The sequence below is a fragment of the Bos mutus genome, chromosome 2, assembly GCF_027580195.1.
Source record: "Bos mutus isolate GX-2022 chromosome 2, NWIPB_WYAK_1.1, whole genome shotgun sequence".
NCBI lineage: Eukaryota > Metazoa > Chordata > Mammalia > Artiodactyla > Bovidae > Bos > Bos mutus.
The window spans coordinates 32,809,307-32,828,153 of NC_091618.1; the positions used below are offsets into that span (position 1 = coordinate 32,809,307).

The 18,847-nt window shown below is 37.0% G+C and overlaps 1 protein-coding gene across 1 annotated transcript in view; it reads left to right on the forward strand.

Annotated features, from left to right (window-relative positions):
- ABCA12 (ATP binding cassette subfamily A member 12) overlaps positions 1–18,847 on the forward strand; it is a 200,098-nt gene that overhangs the window by 109,934 nt on the left and 71,317 nt on the right. Inside the window, exons 12-19 of the mRNA XM_005909592.2 lie at positions 730–986; positions 1,086–1,198; positions 2,443–2,567; positions 5,894–6,067; positions 9,730–9,894; positions 10,338–10,548; positions 12,338–12,477; positions 14,214–14,333. Of these exons, the coding sequence (XP_005909654.2) occupies positions 730–986; positions 1,086–1,198; positions 2,443–2,567; positions 5,894–6,067; positions 9,730–9,894; positions 10,338–10,548; positions 12,338–12,477; positions 14,214–14,333 (1,305 nt within the window). The remainder of the gene's footprint in view (positions 1–729; positions 987–1,085; positions 1,199–2,442; positions 2,568–5,893; positions 6,068–9,729; positions 9,895–10,337; positions 10,549–12,337; positions 12,478–14,213; positions 14,334–18,847) is intronic.

Here is an 18,847-nt window from a genome sequence, read left to right on the forward strand (position 1 = left end):
TTCATCTGTCAATGCACATGGAGTGCTTCCACTCTTGGCTATCATGAATACAACTGCTATGAACATGAGTCTACAAATATCTGTTTAAAACCCAGCTTTTAATAAATACTTCTGAGTATATTCCTAGAAGCAGAAATGCTAAGTATTATGGTAATTCTATTCTGAATTTTTTGAAGACCCACTGTACTATTTTTTATAGTGGCTACATCATTTTACATTCCCATCAAGAGTGCACAAGGGTTCTAATTTCTCCATGTCCTGCTAACATTTGTTATTTTCTGCCTTTATTTATTTGTTTGTTCATTTGTTTGTTTTGATAGTAGCCATCCTGTGAATGTGAAGAAAACCTTTTTGAAGTTTCAAATCAAATCTGCTCTGCTGTCTGCCCTTACACATAATTTTAAAAATATGCTGAAATATAAAATTAGTTTAAGTATTTGTGGTTTAAGTGAGATTAAACTACATTTTTTTAAACCTGTGAATCTATGTTATGAATACTGTTGAGAAAGAAGTCTAATAGGTTCAAAAGTATTCTAAAACTTCTTGAGAACAATAAACTCAAGTGACAGAAAACAGTGCTTTGTGGTAAAGCTGTTGCCACATGCCAACTAACTAAACACATAAGCAAAATGTTTTTAGGAAGTAAGTCAATTTTGGTTGCTTATTATCAAATACTAAATATTTAGAATAATGTCACTAATATTTCCCACTCTTTCCCCCTCTGGAAAGCTGTCTCAGCTTCGAAACTTGACCAAGCTTCTTTGTGAGCCTGAAACTTTCAATTCAATAGAGGAAATGTGCCAGCTGTCCAGTGTGGACTTTGGGAAGCTATGTGAAGAGAGTGCATTGCATGTGCAGCTCCTGGAAGCAGCAGAGCTTGGCACCGAAATAGCCACCAGCTTACTGTATCATGACAGTGTTCTGTCTGAGAAACTGAGGGATTTGCTTTCTGGGGAGCCAAGCAAAATTAATTTAGATATGGATCGGTGAGTTTTTTTTATTGTCTTCTTCCTTGGCAAAATCTCTTCTCAGATAATTACTGATATTCCTAGTTCAATTTCTCTTCCTCTTCTGCTTTGTTGCAGGTTTCTAGAACAGGCATTGCAAATGAATTACTTGGAAAATATCACACGGTTAACGCCAACCATAGAAGCCATGCTGCATGTCAATAACAGTGCAGACACCTTTGAAAAACCAGGTGTTTCCCCATCCATATTTTAAATGCTGTCTTATTAGAATGTGTGTGATTCTCTTGCTACAGTTTAGGAAAGGCTATTTTATTTTTTTTAAATATAAATTTATAGGAAAGGCTATATTTTAAAGTTCCTAATGCCCTTATTCATGAGACACCTGAAGCTTTCAAATATGGTCACTTGTCTAAAATAAACACGGAGCAAGCCAGCAGAGAATGAAATAGTGAAATTTTATTTCATAGCAAAATGTCTTCAAAAATTTAACCAGTTAGACCTTTCACCTTTTATTTCTCTCATATGTTAAAGTGCATTAAATAGTAGGTTGCAAGAGCAAGGATGAAATTTATTTACTTCCGTGAGAATAATCTGATTTTAAAAATAAAGATGCACTGCTGTCTACAGAAATATTGATTCAGAACCTCCTATTAGTATTCTGAGCATGATGCATCATGCAATACATTTCTTCTTTGCATAATACCTCAATACTGAAAAGAAAGACATTCAGAATTTTGGACAACAGGCAACCACAAAATTGGAAGGGCACTAAGTCCAAAAATAAAGGAAGTATATTTGCATGAGGGATACTTCATAAAGAAACTGAAAAGGCATTTACAAAATGGAGATCACAATCTCTTAAAATAAAGTCAAAATATCATTTGTTATTCATCAAATGACCCAGATGTGAAATAATTATAATAACTATTCTAAAAGAGTTAGAAGTTAAACACATTCTATTTGAAAATGGAAATAATGATTATGAAAACCCTTTCTAAAACAAGGTGCTGGGCAAAGTTAAGGAAAAAAAATGCACTATGGCATTATGTTTCAGATTTAGCAAACTTTGTCCCAAGCTGACAATATTATGTGATCTGAGGTGAAAAAGCATCTTGAATTTGTGTGATGTTTTAAATCAAATAGAGAGATATATATTTAGCAAATTGTGTGATCAAAGTCTGCAAGGAAACCATATTTTCTTTGAATCAACCTTGCGTTGTACACATTTAAGGAAAATTTATAATCCAGAACAATCTGTTACCTTGGGTTAATGGTATCATAACAGGAATAAGTCTAAATCAGATAGAAATGGATTCTAAAGACGCAAAGTTTGCCAAAACTGAGAGACATCTGTTCCTGACACAAGGCATATATGTTGAGTATATGCTTTAGTCTAGAAGGTTTCTTTATATTAGAATGACTAAAAAGAATTACATTGCAATCCACATGTAAGTGTTGTTTTATTTTCTTGCAGGCCAGTTAATAGAAATGTTTAAAAATGTTGATGAGCTGAAAGAAGAACTGAGGAGAGCAACAGGAATGTCCAATCAGAGTATCAACAATTTGCTGGCCATTCCCATCTCTGACAACAGAGCTGAGGTGGGATGGGATATGTTTGTACTTACATCCAGGTTTTTTTTTTTTTAATTTTATTTTATTTTTAAACTTTACATAATTGTATTAGTTTTGCCAAATATCAAAATGAATCCATCACAGGTATACATGTTGAACCCATCTTGAACCCTCCTCCCTCCTCCCTCCCCATACCATCCCTCTGGGTCGTCCCAGTGCACTAGCCCCAAGCATCCAGTATTGTGCATCGAACCTGGACTGGCATCTCATTTCATACATGATATTTTACATGTTTTAATGCCATTCTCCCAAATCTTCCCACCCACTCCCTCTCCCATACAGTCCATAAAACTGTTCTATACATCAGTGTCTCTTTTGCTGTCTCGTACACAGGGTTATTGTTAGCATCTTTCTAAATTCCATATATATGCGTTAGTATACTGTATTGGTGTTTTTCCTTCTGGCTTACTTCGCTCTGTATAATAGGCTCCAGTTTCATCCACCTCATTAGAACTGATTCAAATGTTTTCTTTTTAATGGCTGAGTAATACTCCATTGTGTATATGTACCACTGCTTTCTTATCCATTCATCTGCTGATGGACATCTAGGTTGCTTCCATGTCCTGGCTATTATAAACAGTGCTGCGATGAACATTGGGGTACACGTGTCTCTTTCCCTTCTGGTTTCCTCAGTGTGTATGCCCAGCAGTGGGATTGCTGGATCATAAGGCAGTTCTATTTCCAGTTTTTTAAGGAATTTCCACACTGTTCTCCATAGAGGCTGTACTAGTTTGCATTCCCACCAACAGTGTAAGAGGGTTCCCTTTTCTCCACACCCTCTCCAGCATTTATTGCTTATAGACTTTTGGATCGCAGCCATTCTGACTGGTGTTAAATGGTACCTCATAGTGGTTTTGATTTGCATTTCTCTGATAATGAGTGATGTTGAGCATCTTTTCATGTGTTTGTTAGCCATCTGTATGTCTTCTTTGGAGAAATATCTATTTAGTTCTTTGGCCCATTTTTTGATTGGGTCATTTATTTTTCTGGAGTTGAGCTGTAGGAGTTGCTTGTATATTTTTGAGATTAGTTGTTTGTCAGTTGCTTCATTTGCTATTATTTTCTCCCATTCTGAAGGCTGTCTTTTCACCTTACCTCCAGGTTTTTAAAAGTTTAAATAGCATTTAGTATTTATTGAGCACTTAATCAGTAAAACCCAGAGAAGCTGCATGCAAATCTGGTGAATTTTCCATGCAAATGATAAAATTAGAAGCCTAATTCTTAGGTGAAAATAGAAGGAAAAGTCCTGAAGCAAGAACATTACCACTGTCTGTTCCTTCCCCTCTACTTTTCCTTCCCCTTCCTTTGCCCTCTTTGTCTTCTCTTCATCTTTACCCCCAGATACTTCTTTTAAATAAGTGGTGCCATCAGTAATTCTTTCAGTTCACTATCACAATCACATTAGCTGAGGTCAATTTTCACATTTTATTATGATGATATCAAAGCAAGTTTCAGTCAAAGCAAGTTTCAGTAATGTAATCAGGGGAAAAAAGGAAGACCGTTTACAATTCATTGAAACTAAAGTAAAAACGAATACTCTTTTTTTTTTTATCTTTGAGATAAGACTGAGTATATAAATAGATATGGTTGAGAAAACTCTGGATAAGTTTGTAGGTATACCAAACATATTTTGCTGTGAAAATGAGTAATGGCATTTCCTCATAGGCTGATAATAGGGTTTTCCATTTGAAATGTTTTATCTTTTATCCCTTTCCCAAGTTCATTGTCTGGAAGTGTCATAGAAATTTTCCAAAAGAACTGCAGAGCTTAAGACCTCATCCATTTCAGACTTACGTGTGACAGAGTGTATAATTTCTAAACACAACCCAGTTATTCTCCAATATGGGATAAAGTTTTTTAAAATCCTTTAAGGCTGACTTTGAAATATTTATGTTTAGTTGTGTCATTTTAATTGGTTCCCCCAGACAAAAATTAAAACTGCTTTACCTTCACTTTTCTTCCTCTAGTTCTAACAATTAATATTTCTTTACCTTTACCCCTTGATTTCACCTTTCACTCATAAGATCCTAAAAGATCTAATTTCAACAATCACATTTTTGGCTTCTGAAGAACAGGTTCAGTTTAGTAAGTAAAAGCAGATAGACAAGAGAGCATACAGTCATATTACTTTAAGAAGGAAAGGAGAAAATTTTCTATATTCTTGAATTTCATACGCATTTTTACTTATTTCACCTCGGTAGAAATAGAAATGACATCTTAACTTCCCGTAGTCGCACATCATTTTCCAAACAACCTTTACTGTCCAGGATTCATACTATTGTGTGATTCTGGATTTTTTTCCTTCACCATTCACCTCTGGATCCCAGAGTTTATTGGGTAAGATTGTAACTTCAAATGATTATATAAATGAAATGCAATTTAAATAAAGCAAGAATAAAATTTTAAGGCAGCAAGAGTCTTAAACTAGTAATTTTCCCAAACTTAATGCAAACCAGTTTTCTTTCTTGATATCACTACTTACCATCTTTAAGCAAGAAATCTTGGAATCACTATGGATTTCTTCTGTCTCTTTTCCCATGGTATTTCTTAAGCTTTCCAGTGAACTATGTACTCTTTAAGGACTTCCCTCATATGTCAGTCGGTCAAGAATCTGCCTACAATGCAAAAGACCCCGGTTTGATTCCTGAGTCAGGATGATCCTCTGGAGAAGGGATAGGCTACCCACTCCAGTATTCTTGGGTTTCCCTTGTGGCTCAGCTGGTAAAGAATCCGCCTGCAATGTGGGAGACCTGGGTTCGATCCCTGAGTTGGGAAGATCCTCTGGAGAAGGGAATGGCTACCCACTCCAGTATTCTGGCTGGAAAATTCCATGGACTGTATAGTTCATGGGGTCACAAAGAGTTGGAGCAAGCTTCACTTTCACTTTCATGTACTCATTATGGGCTTCCCAGATAGCACAGTGGTAAAGAATCCCCCTGCCAGTGCAGGAGACATAAGAGACTTGGGTTTGATCCCAGGGTTGGGAAGATCCCCTGGAGTAAGAAATAGCAATCCACTCCAGTATCCTTGCCTGGAAAACTCCATTGAGAGAGGAGCCTTCGGGCTACCGTCCATGGGGTCACATACAGTTGGACATGACTGAGTGACTGAACACACATGGACTCCTTATAGGACTATTGATAGCAATTAGTGTTTTAAACAAAAAATTATTTGATTTTTAAGGCTACTTTGTCTTATTTTTAAATGAAGTTTAAAAGTATAAGAAAACTCCAAATGGACAGGTGGGTTGAAAGGATTCACAGCTAAAGTATTTTTCTTCTTCCAATTTGCAGATTATTTCTAGTGTGTTCTGGTTGCATTCTTGTGATGGAAATATGACAAATCCCAAATTGGAAGATGCACTGAAGGAATTCTGCATCATGCCTCTTCCAGAGAGATCCCGTCTATCTTACCTCATTGGACTTACATTTCTGCACTACTTAGACATTTACAACTTCACATACAAGGCAAGTTACTGTGGATGAAATGTTTTTAAATTTATTGTTTAGTATAAAAATATTTGATTATACCTGTATGCTCTCTGATACTATAAGGAATGCAATCCATTTATGCAGCTTTTGGAATTAAAGCTTTTAGAGCTAAGTTGAACCTAATTTTAGAGCTAAGTGGAACCTTAGAGATCATATATTGCAAATTTGCATGTTTAATAGATGAGGAAATTAATCTTATGGCCTTACTAACTTTCAATTTGTATATTCAAGACCAGGAATTAAATTTAATATACACTAGAGAATGAAATACAAATGTTACAATAACTTTTTTAAGTGAATAAGCATTAATTTGATAGGATAAAAATAAAGATTAGAACAAAGTTTTTTTTTTTTCAAGTGAAAGAATTGAGGGATTTTTTTTTTTGTATTATAAAAATTTTTTTTGTCTTACCTTCATTAGATTTAGATAGAAGCTACCATTATTTATCCAGTAGAACAAAACAAATTGTCATTATTAGAGCTGTAAAGTCATCAGTAACTCTATCTTGCAATAAATAGATGCTTTATAAGTACTTAGTGAATAAAAAGCTGAAATAAAAATGTAAACGTTGAGAAAATTAAATACCTATATTCACTCAAATCTCTACTAGGTTAAAATTGTTTACATGTTATTAAAAACACTGAAAAAAATGTTTTTCTCTTTAAAGTAAAAGAAAATCAGAAGCAACACAGCAGGCTTGTGTTATTGAAACATTGTAGCAAAGGAGATGACTTTTTAGGACTAGTTGTAAATAATCCTATTCCAGGTCATCATTATCCTAGTTTACATTGGCAGTGACCTCCTAACTGATCTCTTTGCCTCCACGCCTGTTTCCACCACTCCAACCCCACCGTACTACTCCCTAAGCAGCAAGAGCAATTCTTTTAAAACTTGAATCAGATTATGTCATTCCTCTGTTCAGCACCTCCCCGTGGCTCCTCATTTTATCCCAGTAACCCTCGATTCCTGCAGGGGCCCCAGAGTCTGCACATCCTCTCCTTGTTTCTCAAATCCCATTTCCTATGTGGCTACTCCCTGGGTCCAGGGCTGCTGCGTGGAACCAGTCTAGGAGGTGTCCTTCCTGTGATTTCCAGAACTATGTGTCTTTATTCAACATTGACCTCAATAAGGTACCATGAGAGTCCTATTTAAAATGCAACCAACCTCATCTACAGCACTGTCAAACCTCCTTTCCTCGCTCTGTTCGTTTTCTAGGGCACCTCCAGCATACTACGTATTCTATTTAATATTCAAATACCAAAAACAGTGCCTGGCCCATAGAAGAACTTAGCAAATACTCATTAACTAAACGATAGTTATTTTACGTAAACTATGATGTATGGCTTCCCAGGTGATGCAGTGGTAAAGAATCCACCTGCCAATGCAGGAGAAGCAAAAAATGCAGTCTCAAACCCTGGGTCAGGAAGATACCCTGGAGTAGGAAATGACAACACACTCCAGTATTCTTGCCTGGAAAATTCCATGGCCAGAGGAGCCTGGTTTGCTACAGCCTAGGGGACCACAAAGAGTTTGATATGACTGAGCATGAATATGACTTAAAATGCAGAAAAACTGCAATTATTAAGTTTTTCATCTAAAATTTTAATGTTTATCTTACAATGTTTCTGCAGTGCACACATCAAACTATTTCTTGTTTAGTAATTAAATATGTGCATTTTACAAGCAGAAGACCATTCCTAGTTCTTTCTGCTGCTGCTGCTGCTGCTAAGTCACTTCAGTCGTGTCCGACTCTGTGTGACCCCATGGACTGCAGCCTACCAGGCTCCTGCACCCTGGTTTTTCCGGGCAACAGTACTGGAGTGGGGTGCCATTGCCTTCTCCCAGTTCTTTCAGGAACTGCAAATAAAAATAATGAAAAATTTCTCATCATTAATCAATTTATTTCAAATCAATGTAGGACTGCCTAGAATTTTGGCAGAACTGGAAGAAAAAAAATGAATCTGATTGCAGTTAATAGCTGTGTTATAGAGACAGCTCTGTCTTTGTAACATTTCTTCAACTGAATCTTGTGCTCACAGTAGTGGTCTTTGACCCGCTTGGACATGTCAGCAGCTTTCCCTCTTAAGGAACTTCACAGATCTTTACCCCTCTACTACCTATGTCTCCTTATTCCTCCTATGGTTTGTTCATTCTCTCCTTTGTGGTGTCATCTTGGAAAGACTCCTTTTGATTTCTCAGCTAAACTCCCTACCTCCTCATATTACCCAGCCTTTTATTCATTGATTTATCTCATATCTGTTCTTCCTATTAATACAAAACTCCCTGAGTGAAAGGATGATGCCAGTTTGGGCACTACTATACCCATCACCAGTCCCTTGGACTGCAAGGAGATCCAACCAGTCCATTCTAAAGGAGATGGGTCTTGGGTGTTCTTTGGAAGGAATGATGCTAAAGCTGAAACTCCAGTACTTTGGCCACCTCATGCAAAGAGTTGACTCATTGGAAAAGACTCTGATGCTGGGAGGGATTGGGGGAAGGAGGAGAAGGGGACAACAGAGGATGAGATGACTGGATGGCATCACTGACTCGATGGACATGAGTCTGAGTGAACTCTGGGAGTTGGTGATGGACAGGGAGGCCTGGCGTGCTGCGATTCATGGGGTCACAAAGAGTCGGACACGACTGAACAACTGAACTGAACTGAACTGATACTCATCACCTCACCCAGTGCTGGGAACATAACAGGCACTCAATTAATGTTTATTGAATAAATGAGTGAATGAGAGAATAAAATGTACATTAAAAAAATAATTTCAGTGTTTTTTTCCTGCAACAGAAATGCATTCTGGGATTATGATTAAGCCTGATAAACCATGTGGGCTTTTTGACAGAGCTTTTCTGATTTTAAGGAGCAATTGTGATTTTTGAATAATAGTGTACATGAAGAATTATGGAATTGACATTTGCCTTTCTGACTTTTAAAATCACTTATTTTGGCAAATTTATTGAGGTATAATTTAAATATTATAAAATTCACTCACTTTAAAGGTATAGTTTAATGGGTTTTTTTAAGCCAATTATAGAATTGTGCAACTGTTACCACAATATAATTTTATAACAATCCCAAACACAATTTTCAACACAAAAAGAAGCTTTCTGTCCATTTACAGTTATCTTATTCTGACCTCTAGCATAGGCACCACCTCATCTATTTTATGTCTCCATAGATTTGTCATTTTTAGACATTTTATTTAAATTGAATTGTACAATTTGTGGGTTTTGTATCTAGCTTTTTTCACTTAGTATAATGTTTTGAGTTTCATATATGTTGTAACATGTCAGTGTGTAATTTCTTTCTTTTGTCAAATAGTTTTCCAGTTTACAGATATATGTTGTGTTTATCCATTCATTTGAATTGTTTCCACTTGTTGGCTATTCTAAATAATGCTGCCATAGCCATTCCCATACAAATCTTTGTGTGGGCATATTTTTTAAATTTCTGTTGGGTAAATATCTAGGAATCAAATTGTTGATTGTATGGTAAATTTATGTTTATTTAGTAAGCTTCCAAAATATTTTACAAAGTGACTGTACCTTTTGATATTTTCACCAACAGTGTGGGAGGGTTCCAGTTTCTCCACAAAAAATAATTTCTTTTCCTTTTTGTTCCTGTTAGGTATTTTTCCCTAGGGAAAATCAAAAGCCAATAGAAAAGATGATAGAACTCTTCATAAGGCTAAAAGAGATCCTCAGTCAGATGGCTTCTGGCACGCGACCGCTGCTAGACAAAATGAGGTCCCTGAAACAAATGCATCTGCCCAGAAGTTTTCCACTAACACAGGTAGAAAAGCCGCCCAGTAATGTTCGTGCTGAAAAATTCCTTTTGTCATCTTAACTTTTGCTGCTGCTGCTGCTAAGTCGCTTCAGTTGTATTCGACTCTGTGCGACCCCATAGACGGTAGCCCACCAGGCTCCTCTGTCCCTGGGATTCTCCAGGCAAGAATACGGGAGTGGGGCTTAACTTTTGAGATTAGTTATAATACATTCAACTACAGATAGAGTACATTGTCCAAAGTCACTTACAGAAAAACTCTTTTACTATGGCAAAAGTTTTTGCCTCTTGAATTGCAGAAGTTTAGCATTCTGTATTTGCATTTGGGATACTATTTTAAAGAAATTGTGGAATTGAAAGAATTCTCCAGACATTATCAGGTTTTTCATATTGTTTTAAATAGCATTTATAGCTCGTATAATGTTAATAAATCATGTATTTTTATCTCACAGGCAATGTATAGAAACAACCGGATAAACACTCCCCAAGGATCATTTGGTACCATTTCCCAAGCACTGTGCTCCCAAGGAATTACCACTGAATATTTAGTTGCCTTGCTGCCCTCTTCTCAGAGGCAGAAAGGCAATCACACTAAGGACTTTCTAACTCATAAATTAAGTAAAGAGCAAATTGCTGCAAAGTATGGAATTCCCTTACATGCCAGTGAGTATACTTCGAAATAAGCATGATAATATCACCTCCTAACATTGTCTACTAAATCTTAGTCTTTTTTTTATTGGCTGTATACCTTCTGTTGTACAATAAATCCTTGTATCTTATTTTATACATAGTCGCCTGTGCCTCTTTGTACCCTACACCACCTTGTCTCTTCTTCCTTCTCTTTCTCCACTGGTAACCGCTACTTTGTTTTCTATAGCTGTGAGTCTGTTTTTTTTTTTTTGTTGTTATATTCACTATTTTGTTGTGGTTTTTGGTTTTCACATATAAATGACGTACAGTATTTGTCTTTGTCTGACATTTCACTTAGCATAATGTCCTCCAAGTCCACCCACGTTATTGCAAATGGCAAAATTTCATTCTTTTTTATGACTAAAATTCCATTGTGTATATATATACCACATCTTTACCCATTCATCTGTTGATGGACACTTAGGTTGAATCCATATCTTGATAAATGTAAAAAATGTCTTTATGAACATTGGGGTGCATGTATCTTTTTAAAGTAGTGTTTTGATTATTTTGGGTATATACCCAGAAGTAGAAGTGTTGAGTCATAGAGTAGTTTTATTTTTAGTTTCTTGAGAAAAACTCCATAATGTTTTCCACAGTGGCTGTAACAATTTACATTCCCACCAATAGTGTGCCAGGGTTCCCTTTTCTCCACATCCTTGCCATCATTTGTTATTTGTGTTCTTTTTGATGATGGCCATCATTACAGGTGTGAGGTGATATCTCATTGTAGTTTTGATTTGCATTTCCCTCCTAATTAGCAATGTTGAACATCATTTCATGTGCCTATTGGCCATCTGCATTTCCTTTTTGGAAAAATGATAGGTCTTCTCCCCATTTTTAATTGTTTTTTTAAATGGTGCATTGTAATCTTAGCATTTTATTTTAAATGAAGCATTAATTTTCCCAAAGAAAACATTCATATAGCACTTGCCACACATCAAGCATGTTCAGCATATCAACTCATTCACTCTTCACAACAACCCTATGAGGTAGGTGTTACTATAGCTGCAACTTAGCAAGAGAAATGAGGCACAAAGTAATTGAGTAACCTGGCCACAGTGCCCAACATGAAAAAACAAAGCTAGGATTGAAACCCAGGCAATCTGCCGCCAAGTCTAGCTTCTTAACCACTACACCTTGCCAGTGAATGATACCATAACATGCCTTAAATCTGCTCAGTATTTTTTCTTAACTTTTTAGAATTAGAAATTTGTCTCACACATAAAAGAGTTTCATGACTGTAGGAGAACTACAAATGTTCAGTGGCACATCAAAGCTGTTTATTTGATCTATAAGCTTTGAGATGTGAAATATGATCAGCTGAGTTCTTCCAAGCAATATGGGGTGTTTAGTAGAGCAATTGGATTGACACATTTATACATCTTTGTATTCATCCAGCAAACATTTATTGGACAGCTCTTATGTATCTGTTGCAATAGCAGAATTTTGTATATTTTGTAAAATTAAGTGAAGAAGATCTGTCGGAAGACATTCTGAAATGTGGTTTTCAACCTTTCTAAACTTTCCTCTTGGCAAAATGCCATCACTTATTATGCACTTTCTTGTTAGATTAAACTTACACCCAAAAAGGATGTGTTACTACGCTTTCTTACTTTGATACCAGATGCCTTGCGTTTGTTGATAGCAAAGGACATACAAGACATGTATTTTGGGGTGTTGTAACAATAATTTTTGTCAATTTACCATAAATAAATTTTAAATATATATTAAATGATTTTATTGTGCTTTCTCTTTCCAGCACCGTTTTGCTTTTCCCTTTATAAGGACATCATTAATATGCCTGCTGGACTGGTGATTTGGGCTTTCTTGAAACCCATGTTGTTGGGAAGGATTTTGTATGCACCATACACCCCCGTCACAAAGGCGATAATGGAAAAGGTTTGACCATTAATACTCGAAGTTTCTGTCTTAAGATGATTTTTAAAGTAGTCAGCTTCCAAATTTACTCTAGTTGGCTCAGATATTTTTCTAGCCTACGTACTGTTTACCTTTGGCTTTCTGAAACTCTTAACAATTCTCAACTTCTGCCCTGTATATGTGTAACGATGTAGATTGGATAGTAGCTCCTTGAAGAGAAATGAACCATGTTGACACTTGAGAATGAGGTTAGTTGTAGCATGACCTCAGACTTTTCAATTTATCACCCAAAGCAGGAAATTTTTCTACAGCTGGCATCTAACTTTCAAAGTGTGTAAAAATAATGGCACTAGAAAAAATAATAGTGGGCATATATAGCTAGTTTGAACAAAAGCAATTGCTGAATTATAGCAATTCATATTGGCTTCATATTTGGTTATGCAATTTAACATCCTATAATTATATACAAGATAGATGTTGAGAAAGACAGCATTATTAACAGTAACTATACTTATCAACTACATAGTATAACCATAATAGCCTTTTTCTCTCATTCTTAAATTTGACATTAGTGATTTGAATTATAAACTTGATGCTTTCAAAATGATAAGAGTGAAGGTAAAAAAATGATACTTTATCATTACTTGGTCATTAAACTATAGTTTATGTAAATATTGGTCTATATAAAAATAGACATGAAGTCATCACTGATTTCTGGAATGATCTTTGCTTTTACTATTTGTGTTTTAATATCTTATTTGCTTTATTGGCTGCACACTTCTCCATAATTTTGCACAAATGAAGTCATTACATGCTTATTTTCTAAAGGTAGTTTTTTCTGTTTTGCTTGCCTCTCATCTTTTTCTCCTTGCTTTATCCTGCTCTTCCTTTCATGTAAACTAATGAATGTTAACTTTCAAAGATGTGGCTTTTGATAATTTATGTACATTCCTCTAATCCTTTATATATTATTATTCTGGGTGCATTCATATGCAGAATGGTCATTGTTTGCATTATTAAAATAAGGCTTCATTATAATGCTTTTCTACATATTACTTTAGTCACACAGCAATACCTTGTGGAAATTCTTCCAATTCAGTAGATATAGTTTATTCATTCTTTTTGAAGACTGAACATTTTTTCATACTCAGTCAATTCTCAGTTGTTGGACATTCTTTTTATTTCTAGTGTTTACTGTTGTTGTTGTTGTTCATGTAAATAATGTGGCAACAAATACTTTGTGTATATGACTTGACACAGGGATATTTTTATTTCACTGAGGTGAATGTTCAAGATTGAGGGACTGAAGAATATTGTATTCTATTTTAATGACTGTCATCAGATTGCTTTCCAGAAAAAGCTATACACATCCCTTTCCACCAGCATTACAAGAAAGCATCCGTCTTCTTATATCCTTGAACTAGAATGTTTCTCTAGTAGTAAAGTTAAATGTACCATTGCTAAAAGTGGGTAACTTGTGAGAATTCCAGAAGATGTGCTTTCCTTTCAGCTATACATTTTCAGTGGACATAAAGTAAACCTTAAATTTTCCAGAATTTTTATTTGTAACCTTGACCCTATAAAAGCTGCCACTTAAAAAATTTTGACCATGTGGGAAATTTCTGACAATGTTTTACTAACTCTACTTTTTAGAACTGTTTCTTAGAGTTATATAACAAAACAACCTTGAGATACCTTTTAGAAATACAGGAAAAATACCAATGGGCCAGATTTATTTCTGTTTCTTTGTCTTTTAGTCTAATGTAACCCTCAGGCAGTTGGCAGAATTAAGAGAAAAATCTCAAGAGTGGATGGATAAGTCACCGCTTTTCATGAATTCCTTCCAACTGTTAAACCAGACGATTCCAATGCTCCAGGTGAGAGACAGTTCTGTCATTCCCTTTCGTATGGATTATAATTCGTTGAGATTTGAATCACCTTCATTAGGAGAATGGGCAGTTAGTAATGTAGAATCCACATTCAACAGATTAAAATTGCCTCTCCTCCAGACAGCAGGTGTGAGACAGGATAACAGATATGTCATTCATGTTTGTAACCTTCCTCACCTTATACCACAGTTTCTCTGTATGTAATTCAGAGATAAATCATTTTACAAGTTAATTCTGACACACACTTAGTGATACAAATCTATTTTCCAAAACTAAAATGCCATAAAATCTACTTAAAATATGCTTATTTTATTTCTCTAAGCTATGTTTTGCTATTTTAACTAAACCAGAATTCCTAAAGTACTGATATTCTGAAGAAGAATGTTAAATTTAGGGAGTTCTTTGGTTGAAATATTTGACAAAGCACCTCAAATACAACACACACAAGTTGAAAAGTATCATCTCAATTCTCATAAAAGATACAGAAATCTCTGAAGAGGATGCAAGTAGTGTTGGGAAATGTTCCAATCACCAAGAGAGCTATTGGCAGCTAAATATCAGGCTAGTGATAAAGAACCCGCTTGCCAATGCAGGAGCCATAAGAGATGTGGGTTCAATCACTAAATCGGGAAGATGCCCTGGAGGAGGGCATGACAACCCACTCCAGTGTTCTTGCCTGGAGAATCCCATGTACAGAGGAGCCTGGCAGGCTACAGTCCATAAGGTTGCAGAGAGTCAGACATGACTGAAGCGACTTAGTATGCCCAAACATCAGGCAGCAGAGGTAGACCCATTATCAATGGGAGAAGAGAACATTTTCAGGAATGGTGACAACTTAGAAACTTCAAAATAGTATGGGTTGGATAGTCAAAGAATTGATAGAGGCCCTTGGAGAATTGATTAAGCCCTAGAAGATTTTTGCAACAGCAACAACAAAAATGCCCTTCTTTATAATCATGGCTCAAAAAGTTAAACATAGAACAAAGAATTTGTGTCATACAATTTTGGTAAAAAAAGTTATACCCAAAAGATGTTTTACCCATCTTGACTAATAGTCATAATTAGGGACTTCCCTGGTGGCTCAGACGGTAAAGCGTCTGCCTACAATGTGGGAGACCTGGGTTCAATCCCTGGGTTGGGAAGATCCGCTGGAGAAGGAAATGGCAACCCACTCCAGTAGTCTTGCCTGGAAAATCCCATGGACAGAGAAGTGTGGTAGGTATAGTCCATGGGGTTGCAAAGAGTCAGACATGACTGAGCCACTTCACTTGCATTTTACTCATAATTACAATTGCAACCTAAATTTTATTAGAAATATAACACTAATTTCTAAATAGATATTTAGCACAATTAATATAAGTGAAGTGAAGTGAAGGTCATTCAGTTGTGTCTGACTCTTTGCAGCCCCTAGGATGGTCCATGGAATTCTCTAGGCCAGAATACTGGAGTAGGTAGCTGTTCCCTTTTTTAGGGGATCTTCTCAACCTAAGGATTGAACCCAAGTCTTCTGCGTTGCTGCTGCTGCTGCTAAGTTGCTTCAGTTGTGTCCGACTCTGTGCGACCGCATAGACAGCAGCCAACCAGGCTCCCCCGTCCCTGGGATTCTTCAGGCAAGAACATTGGAGTGGGTTGCCATTTCCTTCTCCAATGCATGAAAGTGAAAGGTGAACGTGAAGTCACTCAGTCATGTCCCACTCTTCGTGACCCCATGGACTGCAGCTTATCAGGCTCCTCCGTCCATGGGGTTTTCTAGGCAAGAGTTACTGGAGTGGGGTACCATCGCCTTCTCCGTCCACATTGCTGAGCACCAAAGAATTGATACTTTTGAACTGTGGTGTTGGAGAAGACTCTTGAGAGTCCCTTGGACTGCAAGGAGATCCAACCAGTCCATCCTAAAGAAAATCAGCCCTAAATGTTCATTGGAAGGACTGATGCTGAAGCTGAAACTCCAATACTTTGGCCACCTTATGTGAAGAGCTGACTCATTTGAAAAGACTCTGATGCTGGGAAAGATTGAGGGCAGGAGGAGAAGGGGATGACAGAGGATGAGATGGTTGGATGTCATCACCGACTCAGTGGGCATGAGTCTGAGTAAACTCCAGGAGTTGGTGATGGACAGGGAGGCCTGAGGCCTGGTGTGCTGCAGTCTGTGGGGTCGCAAAGAGTCGAACATGACTGAGAGACTAAACTGAACTGAACTCCCGCATTGCAGGCGGATTCTTCACCAGAGGAGCTACCAGGGAAGCCCATAATTTAAAATAAACTTTTCATCAAATGTCTTCCCCACACTTTTCTATTAAATGTAGTTCTGATTTTAAATATGTCCATTTTTTAAATATCCTACTTTCTCTGATCTTAAACACAATATTATCTTGATTAAATGTCAGTTTTCTCCTTCTCCCCACAGTTTTACTGAGAAATAATTAACATAATCAATGTATCAGTTTAAGGTGTAGAACATGATGGTTTGAGATATATATAGAAATGATTGGGCTTCCTAGGTGGCGCTCATGGTAAAGAGCCCACCTGCCAATGCAGGAGACAACGAGACACAGGTTCAATCTCTGGGTCAGGAAGATCCCCTGGAGTAGGAAAAGCCAAATCACTCCAGTGTTCTTACCTGGAAAATTTCACAGACAGAGGAGCCTGGTGGGCTAGAGTCAGTGGGGTCACAAAGAGGTGGACACACCTGAAGCAACTGAGCATTCTTTGGTGTTGCCTTTCTTTGGGATTGGAATGAAGCCAGGCTTCAGCAATACGTGACCTGTGAATTTCCAGATGTTTGAGCTGGTTTTAGAAAAGGCAGAGGAACCAGAGATCAAATTGCCAACATCCGCTGGATCATGGAAAAAAGCAAGAGAGTTCCGGAAAAACATCTATTTCTGCTTTATTGCCTATGTCAAAGACTTGGACTGTATGGATCACAATAAACTGTGGAAAATTCTGAAAAAGATGGGAATACCAGACCACCTGATCTGCCTCTTGAGAAACCTATATGCAGGTCAGGAAGCAACAGTTAGAACGGGATATGGAACAACAGACTGGTTCCAAATAGGAAAAGGAGTACATCAAGGCTGTATATTGTCACCCTGCTTATTTAACTTATATGCAGAGTACATCATGAGAAAGGCTGGGCTGGAAGAAGCACAAGCTGGAATCAAGATTTCTGGGAGAAATATCAATAACCTCAGATATGCAGATGACACCACCCTTATGGCAGAAAGTGAAGAACTAAAGAGCCTCTTGATGAAAGTGAAAGAGGAGAGTAAAAAAGTTGGCTTAAAGCTCAACATTCAGAAATCTAAGATCATGGCATCTGGACCCATCACTTCATGAGAAATAGATAGGGAAACAGTGGAAACAGTGTCAGACTTCACTTTTTTAGGGCTCTAAAATCACTGCAGATGGTGATTGCAGCCATGAAATTAAAAGACACTTACTTACTCCTTGGAAGAAAAGTTATGACCAACCTAGACAGCATATTAAAAAGCAGAGATATTACTTTGCCAACAAAGGTCCATTTAGACAAGGCTATGGTTTTTCCAGTGGTCATGTATGGATGTGAGAGTTGGACTATAAAGAAAGCTGAGCACTGAAGAATTGATGCTTTTGAACTGTGATATTGGAGAAGACTCTTGAGAGTCCCTTGGACTGCAAGGAGATCAAACCAGTCCATCCTAAACAAGATCAGTCCTAGGTGTTCGTTGGAAGGACTGATGTTGAAGCTGAAACTCCAATACTTTGGCCACCTGATGTGAAGAGCTGACTCATTTGAAAAGACCCTGATGCTGGGAAAGATTGAGGGCAGGAAGAGGAAGGGACGACAGAGGATGAGATGGTTGGATGGCATCACCGACTCAATGGACATGGGTTTGTGTAGACTCCGGCAGTTGGTGATAGACAGGGAGGCCTGGCATGCTACAGTTCATGGGGTCGCAAAGAGTCAGACACGACTGCACGACTGAACTGAACTGAAGCAACTGAACACACACACACACATTACGAAATGATCACCATAGTAGATTTAGTTACCACCTATCATCTCATGTACATACAATAAAAATAAAGGAAAAAAGAATTTTTTCTTTGTGATGAAAACTCTTAGGATCTATTCTAGCAACGTTCCTATGTGTGGTACAGCAGTATTAATTAATAGTCATCATGTTGTAGATTGCATCCCTGGTATCTTATAATTCAAAGTTTGTATCTTTTGACCACCTTCATCCAGTTCCCCATCTACCCACTCCCTACATCTGATAATCACAAATGTTCATTCCAAGTGTCCTTTTTTAGTGAGTTTCAGATAATAAGGGCTACATAAACAATGCCTTATTGACACATGTATTTCCTCAGTGAGAAATTGCTCTTTTCTCCTGAAACTTTTTTTCAGTTAACAGATAAAAATCCCACACATACTATTTCATTAAGGAAAGTTTTGCTGGCTAAAGAAGTGAATTAACAAGGGACATGATCTATGCATAATAGTTCCAAAGTACAGTAAT